We start from the raw sequence: 21529 nt of genomic DNA, 5'->3' as shown, positions 1-21529 counted from the left end.
CTATCTTCATATATCTTAAATTGAAACTATTAATATGTACTCTGAATTTTAATGTGATGCAATCAATCAAATTGGGAGGTTTTGTGTGTATGTAATGTTTTGCAGTTCGTAAGGAATAAATTCTGTCGTTTTTTAAATTGTGTATTATTCTTATTTGAAATATTTCAGTGAGTCCCAATAAAAATTACGGGATGCTGTTATTTTGTTGTAACTACAAAGGCACAGACTGGAATCTAAAGTTAAAATAGAAGCATGTAGCACAGCCGGGTTCCTGCATATCAGTGCAATTTTATGTTCAATTCGGTTCATTGGTTACAAATTAATGAATGAATATGTAAAGTAATACATATCACAGTGCAATTTGTTCCAAGTTTGACCAAAATGAGCTTCGTTATTATTTTCATACACGCTTCTCCTGCGAGCCCACGCAGCCAGAGTGATGTAATTGCACAATTATCTGAGCACATACATACACGAAAAGGTTGGCCACCAGATCGCCACACCTGGCTTGCTATCACGGTCAAGGTACTGGAGACCTGAGGGGTAGGGGGTTCAAAGCTGGACAAAAAGGACAACTAAACGCAACTTTGCTCTTTGTCATTGTTTCTTCTTCCATCTCCCTCCGCTCACAAAAGCAGTGCGAGGTCTAAAAACCAGTTTCGGAGTATATGTTAGGGTTAATTTGTCTTATTTATCCTATTGTGAGAGAGACTTACCGTAATTCCAAATGTTTTCTTTATTTGGGTTGAGTAAATTTGCACAAAACTAGCTTTTGCTCTTTTGAGTAAATAAAAAAAACGTGGAAATGGGTATTCATGAGAAACAGTTAAGAATGACTACATATGAATTAGCTTGTAGACAAACAAAATAGTATGTTTCTTTGTATCCACGAAACCGAATCAAATTCAATTTGCGGTGATATGTAGGATACTATATTGGTATTGTCCCCGCAGCGAGTATAATCTTGGTCAAAAATCCAGTTACTCCCACACGGAATAAAGCAATTGCTATAGGATAACTGGATAGCTGTCCAAGATTCTTCTTTCTGTATTATTTGTTCCCCATTATGTGGTATACCCTCCCCGTGGTATCTTTATTAATTTATTTACTGGTTTTGATAATTGATAACTAAGTCATGATACACTATGATCAAATAAGTAAGCAGTTGTAAAATCTTTAGAAGTCATTATCTAAGACATATTCAGCCAGTGCTAAGGTTGCTGCATAATTTTCTTCACCGCATGGTATGATTTGATCTTCGGGCAAAAGGAAACCGTATTCTCCTGTATCTCGAAGCTCCATCACATAAGAATATTTGGCACCCAAACCTCCAAAACCCCAGTCGTTACTTGCACCAGATGCTTCATCTGAAAATAAAAAATGGATCAAAAATACCAGAGCTGTATACACCATTTTACACTCACATTACATAACAAAACATTTTAATAGTCCTTGGCAATTGGAATTATAATAGCAGATCCGGTGCTTCGCTTTATAACTTCGATCCGATTCCGATATAGATAAGGGTAGATGCCCCTACTGCTTTGCAATGGCCCAGTTGTTAAGGTGGAGCTACAGTGGCGTAGTGTCATAGGAACACGGGGAGGGCACCACATGCCCCCCTGAGACTAGTAAACCAAGTTGGTTTACTAGTCTCACCCCATACATATACATACATACATTTAATTCTTATAAGGCGCAATATCCAGTATGATCAAGGCGCCATACAAAATACAACAAATAATACCACATGAAATATAATACAAAGCAAAAATACAAATTCAGATTAAAACAAATGAGTTTTCAGGATTTTTTTTTTTTTTGCAGTTGAACTGGCATTTCTTACATGCTGCGGAAGTGAGTTCCAAAGTGATGGGCCTGCAACAGAGAAGGCTTGTTCACCTATACATTTCTTACTAAATGGTATTGCAAGAAGAGTCTTGTCTGTTGCAGACCGTAAACGAGCCGTTGAAGGACGATTTATGTGAGCAAGTAAGTTGGCAAGATATTCAGGACCACAGTCATTGAGACATTTGTAAACATGAAGACATATCTTAAATTGAATACGTTTTGTGACCGGTAACCAGTGCAGTTTTTTTAGAAGAGGTGATGGACTATCGAGTCTGGATGCATAGAAGATCAGTTTTGCAGCTCGGTTTTGAAGGGACTGGAGGCGAACGAGATCTTGTGAGTTTGCGCCATACAAGAGGGCATTGCCGTAATCAAGACGGGGGAGAAACAATGCTCGGACGACAAGGTGACGTGTGTCCTGGTCAAGATAACGGCATATGCGGCGGATATTGCGTAATTGATAATTTCCAGATGATACCAGACTGTTAACTTGTTTACACATTGTCATAATAGAGAAAAAAATTATTCCAAGGTTTCGGATGTTACATGATGGTTCAATATGGATGTCGGCGATCTTTAACTGTACTTTGGGGAGCTTTTGAAGGCTTTGGTATGACCCGCTATAAAAAAATTCAGTTTTATCATTGTTCAATTTGAGTTTGTTTTGATTCATCCATTCCTTTATTTCGACAATGCACTGCTCAAGTTTCATAAGTGCTGTTTCAGCAGCACCTGCTATCTTTGGGTTGAATGATACATAAAGTTGAGTGTCATCAGCATATGAATGAAAAGAAACACTGTGACTACGAATAATAGCTCCCATCGGTTGTGTATATATAACAAATTGAACTGGTCCAATGACGGAACCCTGTGGGACACCATAAACTAGTTTTGACTGTTCAGAAAAAACATTATCAATACTTACACTACTACATCGAGAACTCAGATAACTATCGAACCACTTAAGTACAGTACCAGACACACCTATATCATTTTTCAGACGATCAAGTAGCAAATCGTGATCCACTGTATCGAATGCTGCAGACAGATCAAGAAGGACCATGAAAACCACTTCTTGTCTGTCTACAGCATTCAGTACATCACTTTTTACTTTGAGTAACGCTGTTTCTGTGCTACAATTTGACTTATACGCAGACTGGTAAACTTCACCCAGATTATATTTCGCCATGTGGTCGTTAAGTTGGTTTGTCACAACCTTTTCAATAACTTTTGACACAAACAAAATATTTGATACTGGCCTATAATTCTTTAAATTATTCCGATCTAATGATGGCTTCTTTAAGATCGGAGATATCACAGCTCTTCCAAGTGATTTAGGAAATATACCAGTACTCAAAGATGAATTTATGATAATGGTGAGTGTTGGAAGAAATACTTCAAGATTTTCTTTCAATAACCATGTGGGAATGGGGTCTATGACACTAGACTTGCTATTACAATCCCTCACTAGTCTTCGTACCTCATCAGGGGCCATAATGGTGAATTCATTAAAACTATGAACATTATGATGTGGTCTAACATCATAAAAAGTACATTCATTAGTTTCAGACTCAATACTGTCCAGATCATTTCTGATTTTCGAGACCTTTTCTTCAAAGTAGTTTGCAAACTGATGACACAGTGACTTAGTTGAGTCACATGATGGTAAGGTACGGTTATCTTTGTTCAACAGATTGTTTACAGTTTTAAACACACCCTTTGTGTCAGCATCAGATAATTTGTCTTTGTAATACTTGGTTTTATTAGTTTCAATAAGTTGATTAACCTTTTGCTTTTGATCAATGTACGCCTTCCTATCTTCAAACATTCGAGATTTTCGCCACCTACGTTCATATTTTCTGCGAACCTGTGTTTCAGTCTTGATTTCACTACTGTACCAGGGAAAACGGGGTCTATTTGTACGCACCTTCACCTTCGTAGGGCATGTTGTTCAAGAATTGTTATAACTTTAGAGTCATACTCAGTAACCAACTCATCTAAAGTTAACTCATCTGAGATAGTACACAGTGCTTTAGTAACATCAGCCTGAAACGCTACCTGGTCCATTTCTTTGAAGTTACGGACCTTGACAGATTTTTTGGTTAGAGTAGGTTTATTTCTGTTTACATAACAATGCATCATGAAGTGGTCAGAAAAGAGATTTACTTGGGACTCACATCTAAGAATAATCCCATCCTCAAGTCGAGCCAGGAAAAGGTCGATGGTATTACCAGATATGTGTGTAGGACCCTCAGCATACTGATAAAAACCAGCAGTCTCATAAGATCTAATGAACCTCTTAACTTCAGACTTCCAAGGCTCATTTACATGTATGTTAAGATCGCCTAATATCACCACTTTATTGGGGAAAAGTGATACCTCACCAATAAAATCATCAAACTCAGTTAAGTAGTTTGAAGTACGTAAACGATTTACGGAAGAAGGGGGTGGTCTATATATTACAATATACTGAATTCCACTTGTTAAATCAACAACACTTGCATGTTCAAAATTTACAGTAGTAAAACCAGTTTGTACAGTACGAAGGTTCACAGAGTCTTTGCTTATTATACCGATTCCGCCATGATTGCTTGTGCCTCTTGGAAAGTTGGAGAAAGAGTAAAATGGTGGTGTACATTCTCTAATGACTGAATCATCGTTCTCATTTATCCAGGTCTCAGTAAGGAACATTACATCAATGTCATTTTGAATCAGAAAATCTGCAAGGAGTGTTGTTTTGTATCTAATTGACCGAGCGTTCCAAGCGGACAGATGAAGGTATCTGTTCAAGTCAACAACATGAGGCTGGGATGTGGTTTGGGAGAAGTTTGAGAAACCCTCTTGAAGCTCAGGGTTAGGTCTAAAATGTAAACGCTTGCCACCTCTGCTGCCCCTATGTCGCCAACGTCTTCTTGGTTGCTTCCTAATTTCTTTGTAATCAGGCAGCGACATCGAGTTATTATGAATTGGACATGGGTTGCGCAATATGTTCAAAGAGTTCAAGTTTTGGCATGTTTCAATGCTTAATGGACACTCATCATAGGTAGTATTCATTCCATGTAGAAATATGGTGGAATAGTGCAGTAGGCCTGCTATTGCATACACAGGTAACTGTAAAACTGGTGGATCACACTCCATGATGATGATGGGCTGTTGAGAATCACAAGATAAGGGATAATCACTTACAGTCAAATAATCAACAGTAGGATAATCACTTTCAGTCCAGCATTCAATAGTAGGATCAGTTACAGTTAGTTGGTAAAGCACTTCACTGGAAGGTCGATGATGCTTAGGTTGAGTAGGATGATCACTCCACAGGTAGATAGGCCTAGGCCTATATGAAGATACCTGATATACTGTAGTTGTATTTTGGCACAGTACTAGTTCCAAAATAACACATAAAATGCAGAAAAATGGCAGCATTTTTCTTTCATTCAAACCCATTTTGATGATCAGTAGGGTTAGTTATTCCATCAGTAAAGTTTAGAGCTTTCTGCATGGTCTAAATCTGCAGAAAATGATGGAAATGTCAGAGAGCCGTGAAAGCGACCACACAGGCGCTGCAACTGCCCCCCCCCCCAATCAGATCCGATGCTCCCCAATCATGGTCAGTGCCCCCCTCCAATATGATGCGCTTAGGTAGTCCTCAGGGATATGATGGCCCTCTGGATTTGCATCACAGAAGTTGGAAAAGTGATTAGGGCATTGCAACACCCCCTCCCCAGAGCTTGTCTAGCGTACCATATATATTACAGGCAGAACTCTAGTCAACCGATATTTCTATTGTTGTACAAGGCTCACTCAGGCAATACAAACGATCGAATTAAGGTGTTGAAATGAGTAAAATTTTGAGTTGCACCTTTTCAATGTAAAATTAATTTTCTCGGCCAAATAAAAAGCAATAATTTTCATTTTTTCAGTAAATGTCATGAAAAACTATAATGCTTGATGCTATATTTTTTTCCAAATCCTATTGCACATATGTAACGCACATAACCGTGAGCAAAATATAGTTTTGTCAATTTCGGTTTTCATAGCACCATTTTTCAATTCCGACTACCAATTTTGTCAAAATGAACTCGCGAATATACCCATGGAATGATGGATGGATGATATTGCAAGCCACAATAGTTCTGCTGGTTATATTAGAAATGAAGTATTGAGTTGGACATTTTGGCAGTCGCCAGTGAAAAAGGGTGAAATCAAAATGGATAAATAAAACTATAATGTATAGACCCACACGATGCACACCGTCATCATCCCTATATCTTCGTGTTAAAAATTGCCGTGATAGTACGATGAATCCTCACGTTTTTCAACAACTACGCATGGTGATTTTATTCGAGATAGGCCGTGCAACTCAGGCTAAGCATACAATTTGAGATTTTGAGCGCCTGCCACACTGTTTCTATTCTATGTATTACGATTTTCGCATGATCAATATATGGCTGGCCGTAACCGCCACAACGTGGAGCTGCTACACGTAGCTTACTTTTCGCTTCGCGGAGCTAAATTGACCAATCATGTTAGATCTTTTCATTACGCGGAGCCAGTGGATGCATCCTCGTTCCAGAGAGAAAACTCTTGCCAAAATTAATGTTTACTATGGGGATTTTAAATGAATCGATTGTAAATAAACCACGACCAGTTGTACAGGATCAATACCATTGTTTGATTAGTGTATAGTCAATGTTACCTTGCATGCATGTGTCATGTGTGTGGCGTGTTTGTTTGTTTGTCTACTGTGTCAGGCCAGGATCACTGACACCCACGGTATTGATACTCTCATACTATCACGGTGATCATATTGTTGAATGTTGTTGACTTAAAAATAATCATGATGCAGTCATGTCTACAGTAGAACTCACCACGACCTTTGAAGGACTTAAACCCTATTAAAAGCTATTAAACCAAGATAACACTCAATGAAAACGGCTCAACTATGTTACATCAGATCTTCTCTGGTTAAATACACACTGCACTTGTGTCTGTTTTACCTGTGCAATGAGCAATGAGCTGGTATTATAGTTTCAGTTGGGTGAACGATTATAAAGCGAACGCAAGGTAACAATACTGTGGGCTTTTGTTTACGAAATGAGACAATAGTCTGCTTATTGTTAACCAGCGTTCTTGAAAATGAGAAGCTTAATGACTTAACACGGTTTAGAAATAATTTCTTCATATTTTTTGGTACAAAAGTACCAATATTTCCAAACACCTAAATTAGCTAAAAATTTAGGACATGTTACAAAACTATATTTTCTAGAATTTCAGAGAATACTTTAAATATTGGCCGGTTATTTTTTACACAGTAGTGACGTCAACTAGGCAATGGCCTATACTTCTAACATACACTATTTGTAGAGGTCACGCGTCAATGGTGAGCGCACTGAGTATTGTGTATAGGAAAACGGACAGTAACTACAGTATGTATGGCCTACTACTAGTATATAAAGTAAATCCGAACTGGTTTGCAGTTTGCTGAAGGTCGAATTCCGCAGGGACACCGCGCAAGTTATACAAATTAGCTCCCGGCGATACACTGCAGATCGCAGAACTGTGTGCATAGTTTACCACCACTCTGCCTAGCTATATAGTTATGTACAATACTGTATGAGTTTCTTATGAGTGCATGTCCATCTTAATAATAAGTCAGTTCGTACTTTTCATAAACTACTTTTTGAATCATAACTTTCGTGACCGAGGATATCTTGCAACTACGTGACGCTCGTCTGGCAAATTCTTAATGAATAAATTCGCTTCACGTAATGAGTAAGTCGTACTTAATTAGTCAGTTTTACCTCCGAGTAATGAAAAACTCTAACATGATCATGATTGGTCAATTTGGCTCCACGGAGCAAAAAGTCAGCTACGCGTAGCAGCTCCACGTTGTGGCGGTTGCGGCCTACCATATTAGTATCCCATATGATATTTCTATTGCAAGAAAATTTTATTTGTTGTCAGGTTTTATCTTAAATACACTAACTGGAAATTAAATACACTAATTAGTGAGGACCGGTATTTTGCTGTGGATATGTTTAACTGCAATTTGCGGGTAAAAAATTTGAAATCCTGAGTAAAAATTTTGATCATATTCAACTCTTTGAGAAAAAATTTATATAAAAGAATGCATGTAAAATCCAGCTGCAATACAATGTACATTATTGACACACTATCACTCTCTTTATCTACGGCAATAATAGAATATCGATTTCAATCGAATTGAATACGATGCTCAGTTTTGAGTTTGTAGTTGACTACTAAGCGACCTAAGCGATCGATTGCTAGCCAATCAGATAGAACTCCTTTTCTTGAGTTCGGTGAAATACCAGTCGCCCGTCGCTCACCAACGGAGTATTAAATTTATATTTATCGAATAGGAAGTCGACACTGTGCGATGTGCCTTTAGTAGAGGTGGGAAATATCTTTCTTTAGCAAACTATATTAGTTTGAAACGCTAAAAATTTAATTCTGAAAAAAGCTCGCAGGCGAAGTTTAATAAGGCCTATAAAATTCTCTTCTATTTTACATTGTGTTCGTCTTTCATTTAGCAACGCCAAATAAGATATCCTACGAGGTAGCCAAGAATTCGATCTTCTGCAGATACTTGTTATTAAAGAAAAAACTTTCACTATCTTCATTGGAGTATGGAAAGGCATGACATCATCAGCGGAGATGGATAAATCTAGTCATCTATGAATATGATGAACAAGTTTGGACCAGGGATGCATCCCAGAGGAACACCTGTATTTATTTGGCTTCACGCTGGATTCTTTCCTATTTAGGATGATATTCAAAGAGTATTGATCCATTGCAATATCTTACATGTGAAGGCAAAGGTAGATAATTTGTCATGTATGTCAAAGGGCCATGCAATGTCGAAGCTCTTGCTGATAGCAAGACAAACTATATCCTTAATTCCTTCAATTCACACAGATGTGCGGCCAGGCAGTCAAAATCATTGATATCATGTGTCATTTGATATGCTACAATTTATTTTTGGCTCGTAAATGTAAACTCGCGATAAATTTTAATGAAAACGTCTTTTTTTCCAAACTTTTCGCGGAAAGTTCTCGGATAAAATCTGATATAAAAATGAATTTGATAGACAATATTTGGGAAAAAGTAATAATTGCACTTACATAAAATCCTGGCGGATGGTCCTGCTATGTACTCAAATGCATGGACTGCAAATTGGGCGTCCACACCAGCTTGGGCAGCTTTCAGCTGAAACGAAAATTTGAGACAGTAGTTTTACAAGTTACAGTTTCGCTATCCGTGAGCCCCTACATAATTTCTCAGTGTCTGGAGATACAAACCCAATTTACCACGTATAGATACAATATTAGATTTTAGATTTAAATAACTAATACAAAGCCCCTATAAAATACTACATTGCTTTGAAAATGCGTGATCCAGGGTAACATAGGCCAAGGCATTGTCTAAAAAGTCCTATTTGTATTTTGAGTATGTTGTATTTTGCATTTCCCGCCCCAGGTTCTGTTTTTGCAATAAATTGTCATCAGATCAACTGCAATAATAAGTAACCTACTTGATCCGGTGATTCCGGTGGCAACTCCACGGCATCGTCATAAGACCACGGTGCAAGCCATAACTGCGCATAGCTATGCCAATCTATAAATATTCGGATTTCTTGCTCCTTAGTTCGAGCCAATGCGTAGCTGGTAATTGCCTTCATTTCCACTTCAGACAGAGCAGTTTCACCGCGATATGTATTAGAACAAGCCCATGGGCTGGCACCATCACCTGGAGTGTGTGAGAGAGAATACCGTCAAGACATAACTAATAATAATCTTCTCTACATATTACCATCACAGAAAGAATTATCGGAATCTTGTAAGGGAACACAACCAACTGAATGGGTCATGTTCTGCCTCTGGCTATTCGCCGTAGAAGTGATGATGTAACAGGATCAACTACCATAGCAATAGATGAATACAAATTTTGAATATATCGCCCTACACTCTAAGCAGGTTGTACTCCATGCTTCATGTAAACTATTATGGATGGTAGGCCTACATATTAATCACCCAGAATATGAAAGATGTGAAAACTGTATAATATAGATAGGCCTAATCCTTGCCGGGATCCTCTGTGTACTTTTTGACTCGATGAAATTACAATATATTATAGTTTGCTTTACTTTAGTTCTAATCACGTCAAAATTTAGAGAGAAAGAAAGTAATCTACCTCCCCATTTATATGGCCAGTTCCTGTTTGCGTCAGTTCCTACACATCCGAAATCTGGATTCAGAGACCTTGTTTTTCGCCACATTCGCTCCTGAAAGAGTTGTATGGAAATAATGTATTTGTGAATGTGATCATCCAGTTAATATCAACTCGATTCAGATTCATATCTATTCGAGTTATCAAGTCCCTCTGAAGCCATAGCAATTCCTTTTGTCCCGAAAGTGTACCATTTACTGTTCTCACTATGCACGGAAAACTTTATTTCAACAATTACAATAGTTAAAATCTTGGCCTCTCTTGGTGAAGAATTGGGACAAAAAACTGTCAGAAGTACTTAGACTTTTCGCCAAGAATCGCCGATTCGAGACATTTCTGATATATTCCGTACGTTGTAATGGGGTTGGATTCATTCCCTTCATTCGGAGACGCTCAAGTGTATGAATTAATAAGATAAAGAAGTATGTCATAGATGGAGGTTCATAAGTTCATGATACTCCGTTATGAATATTGAATATAAAAGTAGTTTGTAGTAAGAATGCCGAAAAATGGCATTGTGATAGTGGAGCTCAACTTTTAAAGTTAGTTATTTCTTGGATGTAGATGTACATCATGTTGATATGCGGGATCTCATAAGGAGCGGCCTAGATAATAGGTGTATGCTCCAAAATATTCTCTAGGATCGAAAAACGCATGGAACAGCTATGGTTCCATTTAACGTACACACTCTATAACTACATCCAAGAAATTACCAACTAAGTAAGAGTTGAGCTCCACTACCACAATGCCATTTTTCGGCATTCTTACTTCAAACTACTTTTATATTCAATATTCATAACGGAGTTTCACAACTCTTCTCATTATATAGTGCATCATATACAGTCATGGACAAAAGTTTGGAATATTTTTTATTTTTTTACATAGCCCTGTTTTTAAGTGCAGATTTCTTACCATCAATGACCCCTCAGCAGTGCAAAATGGATCACGGGTGTCTGGCAAGGTCTTAGGTACCATTCCATATAACACAATACGTAATGTAGAACAATGGCTTCTCATGCCTGACCTATGAACCATCAAGCATCCTTTTCGCAGTTATTTCAGCGATATGATTCATACGATTACATTACAACCAGCTTTACTTTGTTGCATCTGTCTGTTGTATATGATATTTCTGATCACGGGGTGCGAATTGAGCACATATTTATACGCTCGCGTCATTGACTTACATAATGGCGGCTACAAACATAAGGATATTAGTGCCGCTTTAGAAATTACATAAGGTGCCGATTCTAAAATGTTAAAGAGACGTCGAGAGACCGGAACTACTAAACCTAGACCAAGGTCAGGTCGGGCCCGAAAGACAACCGCCATGGAAGACCGATCTCTCCTGGGACTTTGCCGCAATGGCCTCACGAAGCCTGCATCTCGGCTACGAACAGAATGGCTGAGGTCCATAAACGCGCCTGTTACCAGGAAACCTGTGAACAATAGACTGGTTAATGCAAGTTTTCTCGCAAGACGACCAATAAGAAAGCAGATGCTTCTACAAATACATCGACATGCGCGCTTCCTTTGGTCAAAGAGACATAGGAATTTGACAGTAGGCCACTGGCGCAATGTGATCTTCAGTGACGAGGCCCGGTTCCTCCTCTACAGACAAGATGACCGATTCAAGGTCCGAAGATAGGTTGGTCACAAGCCCTGCTTGAAGATTGTCCGAGAGTCCAGGGAGATGGTGGTGGAATCACAGTATGGGGAGCATTTCACAGCAGGTCGAAATCACACCTCTACATGCTAGAAGGACACATTGACCAGGACCAATACCTGCTTGTTCTTGATACAGTTATGCTTCCGTTTGCAAGGAGAGACTTCGGGAATAATTAAGTGATTCAAGATGACAACACCACGGCGCACAGAGCCCTACGCGTGAGGGTATTCCTTGGAAATGAGAATGTATATAGAACACCTGCACTGGTATATGATCCTATAAACAGAGATGCCAGTTTTCAGGTTTTAACCTGAATTCAGGTTTTTTGTGAGTTCAAATTCCCGCGTTTTTATTTATTTTCAGCCTGTTTTGGGGCTTTTTGGCCTGCATTCACGCGCTTTTCAGGTTTTTTGAGTGAACTGACTGGCATCTCTGTATAAAGAACTTATGGGCAGAAGTCTCCCGCAGGTTAGGTAACATGGGCAAACAACTAATCACCCTGCAGAAACTTAGACACGCCCTCATTTCTTGCTGGCGAGATATTCCACAAGGAACCTTGTCAAACCTGGTCGAGGGAATGTCACGTCGCTTACATGACCTTGAGCTGGCAATGGCTGGACACACCAAATATTGAGTTTTGTTTTCTCACGCAAGAGACTTATCTGAACATGCCACAGTGAGAGTTTAAGTTTTTGTTTACTATAGTTTGCTATAGCGTCTTTAATCTCATTTTGTGATACAAAGAGACCGTCAAAAGGTGTTGCGATTGTTTGATCCTTCCATTGTAATGCGCTTCCTCAGGTAATTCTTTGTTTAATTGATAAACTGTGTGATGTAAACATCAAAGAACATTTGTGTCTTACAATTAAATTCAACTGAGCACTACTCCAGAACAATAAACCCGTTTCCAACATGATTGAAAACTGCATTTGATACAAAAATAAAAAATATTCCAAACTTTTGTCCATGACTGTACATGTATGTTGTCTCATTCTGCAGAACCGTATACATCACATCCACATTGAAACTTGAAGGATTACCAATATTTTTTTGTTCTCTTTACTTGACTACTTACTATACGTTCACCATATATAGGGCTATTATTGGCATATATTTGGACTTATATGGCGTCTCTGAATGAAGGGGCTGGTTCCAACCCCACTATCACTTATGAACCTTTCACCTTCATCTATGACATACCTTTTTATCTTATCAATTCATACACTTGGGCGTATCTGAATGAAGGGACTGAATCCAATCACATTATGATTAATCACAGCCAATGGGTCATAGGCTACCGATATTCAAAACATTTCGACTACGGTAGGTTTCTTGAACTCGAATCTTTTTAGTTACTGAACAATAGATAAACCAAAACTGACAACTTGAAAAGGCCCAATGTCACGAGAAGAAATGATATATTTGTCATGCATGTAGTGAATGAAGGTTTCTATAATTTTTCTACTTGACAAATTTCAATGGATAATAGTTGAAAAGTTTTCTATTGTTAATAACCCCTACTATCTCCCTTTTGAGCTTTGAATGTGTAATCTTGCTTACCGTAGCCCACGTGTATGCATAACCATCAACGTTGAGGGAAGGCACAATGAACACATCCCAGCTTTCGAGAATCTTCACTACGCGTTGATCTCCACTTTTATAATCGGTTACCAACTATGAAGCGAAACGTATAAGAAAAACAAACTCGAATAATATCAGTAATCAGGCGATTGTTTGTTATTTTACCAAATGAGAGGATGATATCTGTAATAATTTCGAAAATGACTTTTAGTGGTTAAAAAAAAAAAATCAATACCTGATTTGCAATGTACATGACAGTGGCTGGTGAGATCCATTCTCGTGCGTGGATACCACCTTCAAACCAGATCGACTTCTTGGCCGCATTGGGCTTCACGGAAATCTGAAACAAAAAAAAGACATTAACATTTTGCCTCAAATAAGCATTATTTTCTCCACCAGATGGTGTACAGCATTGGACTCGTAATCATGTGATCGTGAGTTCTAGACCCGACCATGGGCGTCAATCCCGGGTGGACATGGGGACGTGCTCCTCCCACCTTTCGGCAAAATTACACATTTTTTGTTCTTTTCAGCCACCTTTTGACAATTTAGGCCGTATGCCCCCCCCACACACACACACATTTCATTTCAAGCCGGATTGGCGCTTATGGCCCCGACACAGCCGCACGTATTGAATTTTATGTCATTGAGGAAAACACAATGCCTTGATTTACTCCTCTCCACCCAGGTGTATAAATCTTTACTTTTTCAATTTAGATATGGTTTAATACCAATCATTTTAACTGTCGTGGTAGATTTGGTGTAAGAAAAGTAGATCCCGTGGTTTAATCCTTAGTCCTTACTAAATACAAGAACAGCAACATGATCTTAACGACACTACGATAGGAAGAAGCAACCAAAATATCCAAAACAAAACAGAAAAACATTAAATACAATGTTTAAAATGTGTGCATATTTGACTGAAACAGAATCTGATCAAATTTGGCTCTTTATTTTTATATAAAGATAATACCTTTATTGCCCTCATTTCCCTCCCTTCGTATGATTCAGTAACGAGGAACTCGGATACAATGTCTCTATGATCAGTCGCCATGTCAAGAACCCACTGCCTTATCTGTTGGAAAGAAATAACAGAAACAAATATATAACTAGATAGCTGTGGTCTAAGACCACGAACACAGCCGTGTTGTGACCCCTTAATGACCTTTGACCCCACATACTGGCGAATCTGGTGTAATTACTAGCCCGTCTCCAATATATTATAATCATGATAATGGCTATAACAGAGGTTAACGTCATTTAAAAATACAACACCATTTTAACCATGACCGTTCGTCTAATAATGACGGATTATGATAGGGGTGCGGTTTGATAGTGATATGGTATTCGTTTGTATGTGAAAATCAAGATTAACACGTACAGCATAGACAAAGGTCAGTGAAATATTGTTAACAGCAGTATTACATACTTTTGGTTTTTTTTAGAAGAGCAGATAAGACAACTATTTAATTATATTTTTACATGTTCATACTACATACTGTGAAAATTTCAGAAATATAGCAGAAGTGATTTGAAAGATATTGGCCTTTATAATTATTACAAAAAATGGAGGTTGAAGCGCAGTTACGGGTACCCTCTCCATATAAATCTGTGTAACCACCATTATAGAAAAATGGCTCTAAAATAAAATAAAAATCATCCCTTTTTGCCCGAATTTTACGTATAATGCAAATTCAGCATCTGGAATGCCTTTGCTGCTCTGCGATTACGAGCCAACCAAATTAAATGGTTAACTTGCAGAAACTAAATGCAATACCGTAAAACCCCGTCTACAAGCATATATAGCGGGTTTTTTTATAAAAGCTTAATTAATTCGAAGCAAGCGTTAATATACCAATACAATAGATCGGTCTTAAAATACTTGTTTGTATATGCTTGGATCCGTAATTGATTTGCTCAAACTCCACAATGGCGACTGGATTAATGTAGCCTTCATCAGAAGCACACTATATGCTTGTAGACGGGGTTTTACGGTATGTAACGAAGAAAGCAGGATGGAAAATAATCTTACTTCATCGTAGGGATGGTATACTGAGTAATCGAAATCCGCTAGTGTAGATGGTCTGGTTCGACCCGCCATCTTGGTGAATTGTTCATCAATGACTCCTTGTACATCAGGTATCATAACATTGAATTGCATCTCATTTTCAAGCAGTAATTCTCTGATTTGACGAATCATAGACTTTGGTACCCAAACATCCACTCCACGGTTAAGCAATCGTGTCGGGCCTTGCCAAAAATCAAGCTTTTGATAAATAAAAAATATTCTCTGAGTTATTTCATTATAGTGTAATAGTGGATTCCAGGATTGAAGTATTCATCATGATCTTGTGCTGCTACTTGACTTACAGAACATTGACCACCAATATTTTTGCACTATAGTAAGCAGAAACTATTGACAATTATGAAGTGTTGATAAATAACGGTTATCAACATCAGTAACAACTCGGCAACAAATAAGAAAAAAAGAATGATAATAATAAGAATAAAATTAAAAAGTATATGGCAGTGGCGTACCGTGGCCGCTCCTACCCCGGGGGCTGAAGGAAATTCAATTTTGCCGCCCCTTCCTCAACAGTCCGGAAAGGTTGACCCAATTATTTTTTCGGTCGTTTGGAAAAGAAGGAATATAAGCGCTAGCGCCATAAAAGCAACACTGATTTTGATGTATAGTACAATTATTTCAAAAATTTTCAGCCCTTTTTTCTTTACTAATTCTTTTTGCCGCCCTTCTTCTTCCGCCGCCCCTTCGTTTTGGCCGCCCCTGCTTTTACCCCGGGGGGCTGGCGCCCCCAAAGCCACCCCGCCCCAAAATACGCGCATGTATGGGTAATCAAATAGGTTACACAGTGATGTATCGTTCGAGTCCGGACTCGGACTCGAGTCCACTTTTTGTTGGACTCGGACTTGGCGGGGCCTTGGACACAAAAAGACTCGGCTCGGCTCGGACTCGGACACAAAAGGACTCGGACTCGAAGCCGAGTCCGGTCCGAGTCCAGTCCAATTAAATCCATGTAAAATGTGAAATGATTATCTAAAACTGTCAAAATAGATCTCAGATTTGTTGACTTCACTTATTTTGCCATTTTCCAAAATAATTGGGGGGGCTGTCAAATCTGTGATCTGTCATATTCTAATATCCACCAAATTATTTAGATTTATCTGTCACTTAGCAGAATCATATTATTCTTATCATCAATGAAATAATTGATAATTAATTAAATGCATAATTTTATTAAATATTTGGAATATATAAAAAATATCTAAGAGTTCTTTCATAGAACTTTCCAATATAACTTCTGAAAGAGAGAAAAATGCACCTTGGACCATACATCTCAGTAAATTGGTACTCAGCCACACAGGGCTATAGGATGTCTGACATACACTGACATGTGTCTGTAGTTTGTGTGTGCTCACTACTCACTACACATTTGTGTGGGACAATTTTGAAAAGATGTTTAGAATTAAAGGTAAATTTCTGTTAGCATTATTATTATTATGACAATAATTATGATAACGATGATAAAAATGATGATAACGATGATGATGATGATGATGATGATGATGATGTTATAGTATTTGAATGTACATTGCAATTCGTAGGCTGCACACAGCCTAGTGACACTTCTCTAGTCCCTGGTTGCCAGAACTCCGGGGGGGGGGGCACTTCCATGACAGATATGCATCATGTGCCTCAGGATAGACCCCTTTTTCAAACCGGCTTCTACCCAATGACCCCCTTTTTGTGTTATGGTCCTACCTATTACCCAATGACCCCCTTTAAAAAAATTCATGTACTCAATGACCCCCTTTTTCTATTTCCTGCTATACCCAATGACCCCCTTTTAATTCCCAAATTTATAGGTGGTATTTGTGTTCTCCTCCAGAAATAATGAGATTGTTCACATTTCCAAGGTGGCCAAGTTGTTTTTACGCAGTTTGGCACTTATTTATGTCTGTACTCAATAACTCCCATTTTACTTTTTGTTACCCCAATGACCATCCTTTTTTCAAAGTTTCATACCAAATGACCCCATTTTTTATTCAGGTTGTGTACTGAATGACCCCATATTTTGTAATTGTACATTTGACCTGAATGCCCCCTACTTTTAACATGGCCGAGGCACATCCCTGCCATTTCAGATAGGGAGTGCCTCCTCCGGGCCAGAACTGAGAGTTTACATGTAGTGTGCCACACACACACACAGTGTTGAAATTTTAAAGCATTTTCTTATGCGTAGCAAAATTTGCTTTCACTGCTTTTCTCTTGGTACATTCACATACTTCAGTGTGTAAGTCTATGGCATAAAAATGTTACTCAACTCCAAAATTGTGTAGAAACTTGATAAAATTGTGTAGCATTTTGCTACGCGATACCAGGTATTTCCAACGCTGCGCACACACCAATACCCCCACATGACTGCTGTCTGATACAGGTGGTCTGATACATGTAGGTTTTAGCTTCTAGAGTCAGTTACCTGTTCATGGGTTTTTGAAATATGTGTGTACGGTTGGTTGGTTGAGTTGGGTTGAATCTTTGAAATGTCAACTGTGTGGGGTAAGGTGGGGTAGGGTGGGGTTTGGTAGGGTGGATGGTATAGGGAGAGTGGTGTGTGGTGTGGTGTAGTGAGTGACCTTTGACCAATGACTTTTTTTTCCTACAATTTTATCATCAAAATGCAATAAAATTATGTGGAAACTTTTGAAATTTCCGTTATTTTCAGCAAATTTGTATTGTAAATTTTCAAATTGGAAACAAAATATAAAATTTTGCTCCATTTTTTGGAAAAAATTACCCATTTTTCAAAATGTTATACCAAATGACCCCCTTCTTTCAAAATTTTATACCCAATTACCCCTTTTTCATTTTGTTATACCAAATGACCCATGACTCGAGTCCGGACTCGGGTCTAATTTTTTTTGGACTCGGACTTGGCTCGGACTCGGCACCCCTGGACATGGACTTGAGTCCGGACTCGGACACAAAAGGACTCGGACTTGGCTCGGACTCGGATACAAGTGGACTCGGCTCGGCTCGGACTCGGACAAGCTGGACTCGGGTACAAGTCTGAGGTTACATGTGCCTTACAGAATTACTAATATTCCACCGTCCAATCGATACACAATGACTGAAGTAGTCCAACAGTGCCTAGCATAATGACCTTCGACGAAGGTCACTTCATAGGAATTACATGACTGCACAGGGTTTATTATGTAGCTCATTGGCCAATACGCATGGTCATGTTCTGCCTCTTGGTATATGACAACATATTTATGTGATATCACATCATCACTTAGCAGAAAAAATATCACAGGGGAACATATTATTGTGACGTGAAAATGCAACTTAAGGGAGTGGTAACGTAATGATAATGATAATAATTTATACACAATACTCTATGTTGCCATTTTTCGGTATTCCCCATGTTTACTACAACGTATTCGTGTGCTATCAGTCTAGTTCATTTTCAAGTCAAACCGCTTTATCTTTACAAAGAACTTTTACCAAATACTTTGTAAACACACGCTAAACGATAACATATCTTAGCCTATCGTGCCTTACATTCATTATAAACCAAATACTACGTGTGATATGTTTATATGATAAAAGTCCTTGGGATCCTTTTCACCTTAGTGTTTGAACTTGAGGTTAACTACTTTTGTATTGTATTTTTAGCGGATTTTTTGGGGAAGGTGCTGATTTTGAAAAAGTGGACTTTTTTCCAAAGGGCGGGGACGATTTTGCGAAAAGTGGACTTTTTCCCAAAACTGTGGACCTTTTTGACCAAAAAACGTAAAAACGCCTATTTTTTTTTTTCGCTACGCTCGCAAATTATTAGATTTAGGGACTTTTTTATACTTTTGCAAATTTGGGGAGGTGCGGTCGCACCCCCGCAGACCCCTCCACCCCACCCCCCTCCGCCCCTGCGTACGGGCCTGGAAACAGAGGTTCTCAAACTTATGTTTTAAGGAAAATTTGAGACAACCACAAAAACCATGTTGGGGAGAGAATATAGAAAAGCAATTCCCAACACCAGTAATTATTGTGTGAGCTACAAAGTATGTAGCCAGCTCAGCAAATAAGTCAAGTTCTCTTGTACCCTGGCCTGGGCGGGTCGGTTTGTATGGTAACTTTCAATTTGAATTTGTTCAGTTGTCGTGGTTATTTAAACGGCAAATTTACTATGTCAACAACAGTGGATAAGGAAATTAATTAATCTAATCCATAGATAGCGTATGAAATGAATAACTCGGTGGAAAATGATATCAAATTAAAATCAATTTATATTATGTAACAAAACTGTTACAATACTCCATTGCAATTCAGACTACTTTATCGCATTTTGCACGTATTGCGTAGTCAATTAGTTGATAGAATAGTGGTTTAGATATAGTGGAACGAGTTTTATGAAGAGTTACCACTTACTTATTTAATTGGAGAAATTAAATTACAGGAGAAAGAGGTTTAACCCAGCAAACACAAAAGGGTTTAAAAGCGCGACGTTATAATAACATTCAAAAGCATTTTTGAAACCTTGATGCAAAACATTCTAACCAGAATGTTATTTAAGCGTTGAAAAAATATTTTGCAAAAATGTTTGTCCAAAATATTTTTAAAAAGTTTTCATGACCATTATGTAACCCAACATTTAAATGTTATCAGAACGTTTTGAATAAATGTTTTAAGAACATTTTCGTGTTTGCTGAGCGGAAAGTGCAAAAGACATTTCTGCATCACGATGGGCAGTGTTTATCCACAAAATGTCTTTTGCACTTTGTTGTATCTATGAGCGTCAATAAGTCACATTTATCGAATCTATTTTATTTTGCAAAAATGTTTGTCCAAAATATTTTACAAAACGTTTCAAAAACGTTTTCATGACCATTATGTAACCCAACATTTAAATGTTATCAGAACGTTTTGAATAAATGTTTTAATAACATTTTCGTGTTTGCTGGGCGGAAAGTGCAAAAGACATTTCTGCATCACGATGGGCAGTGTTTATCCACAAAATGTCTTTTGCACTTTGTTGTATCTATGAGCGTCAATAAGTCACATTTATCGAATCTATTTCATTGCACCAGCAATGTACAAACAAGTGTTAGCAAACATATAAGCCTACTTTAAACCAGTTGCAATTTGTTTTAATGTTTAAAAAAACGACTGCTTCAAAATTTACATCATACCAAAATAAAAACAATAAACATTTACAATCATATTTCTTTTGGTATATAGCTAAATTTAGCATAGTCCAAAACACGATAAGTTGCCAATGAGATAAATGTACTCAGTACTCACCGCGTTTTCATAATTACGTTCAAAGTCTCGCAGCCACTCTAAATCGGCTTCATTCTGAGGTGTTATTCTTAGCACCTGAGAACTATAATAATTCAAAAAGAAAACAGAAAAGATAACCCACTTAATTTAACAAGTTTTTAAACAAAGTGATTCACTAATAAATTGGTTAGGTGCTATGTTAAAAATAGAGGCTCCAATTATCTTTCTCAAATACAGCACTTAAATATTCGTAGTGTACAATATCAACTAAATTCTAGTCTTCACTTACCCATAATGTCGTTCTGATGGTGAAAAAGTGTAAGCAGTAACTGCTGCCAATGAGAGAAACAATACAAGGTAGCACCTCATCATGCTCATGTTGTACCGTTCGCAGTGAAGGCTCAAATGCCTATGAGATCTTGTCAGCTGTACTTATCAGTAATATCTTGCAACTGAGAGCCAAAAGTTGTGATCGTGCGCAGATCATTCATAGTAGTTTTCTTTTGTAACAAATTGGCCCACCGACTAATTTGTTAATTTTTAATGTCCATTTTTAACTTCGCATAAAATGATCAACTGGTTATATTAAAGTTTGAGCAAAATTACACCACTACTCCTGTTGCTGGTCATATGTCGTGAATTGGTACATGAAATAAGGTGGAAGGGTAAACAAATGTTTGTGTTTAAATACATCAATTTAAGTTGGAAGTACTTAGACTAGGTATTTTTGGTCGAAGCAGTCAAAAAATCGAAATTGCTGTTTTGCAAAAGTTCATTCTACAAATCATATACCTTGAAAACTGGATTTATTGTTGTTAATGAGTTATATACGTTTTACAAAAGTGTTGTTGTTTCAACCCTCTTTACAACATAACTCAAGA

The 21529-nt window shown here is 37.9% G+C and overlaps 1 protein-coding gene across 1 annotated transcript; it reads right to left on the bottom strand.

Annotated features, from left to right (window-relative positions):
• Positions 1-952: 952 nt before the first annotated feature.
• LOC140155134 (carboxypeptidase B-like) lies at positions 953-21026 on the bottom strand. Its single transcript, XM_072177848.1, has 10 exons — positions 20938-21026; positions 20670-20751; positions 15381-15614; positions 14322-14423; positions 13584-13688; positions 13328-13441; positions 10063-10153; positions 9404-9618; positions 8994-9078; positions 953-1367 (listed from the first exon to the last, which is right to left on the bottom strand). The coding sequence occupies exons 1-10, from the start codon at positions 21024-21026 to the stop codon at positions 1177-1179; spliced, it is 1308 nt and encodes a 435-aa protein (XP_072033949.1). The 3' UTR covers positions 953-1176.
• Positions 21027-21529: the final 503 nt, after the last annotated feature.

This window comes from Amphiura filiformis, chromosome 6 (genome assembly GCF_039555335.1).
Source record: "Amphiura filiformis chromosome 6, Afil_fr2py, whole genome shotgun sequence".
NCBI lineage: Eukaryota > Metazoa > Echinodermata > Ophiuroidea > Amphilepidida > Amphiuridae > Amphiura > Amphiura filiformis.
Note: the sequence above shows the minus strand (reverse complement) of the source record. Positions and strands in the feature narration are given on the sequence as shown.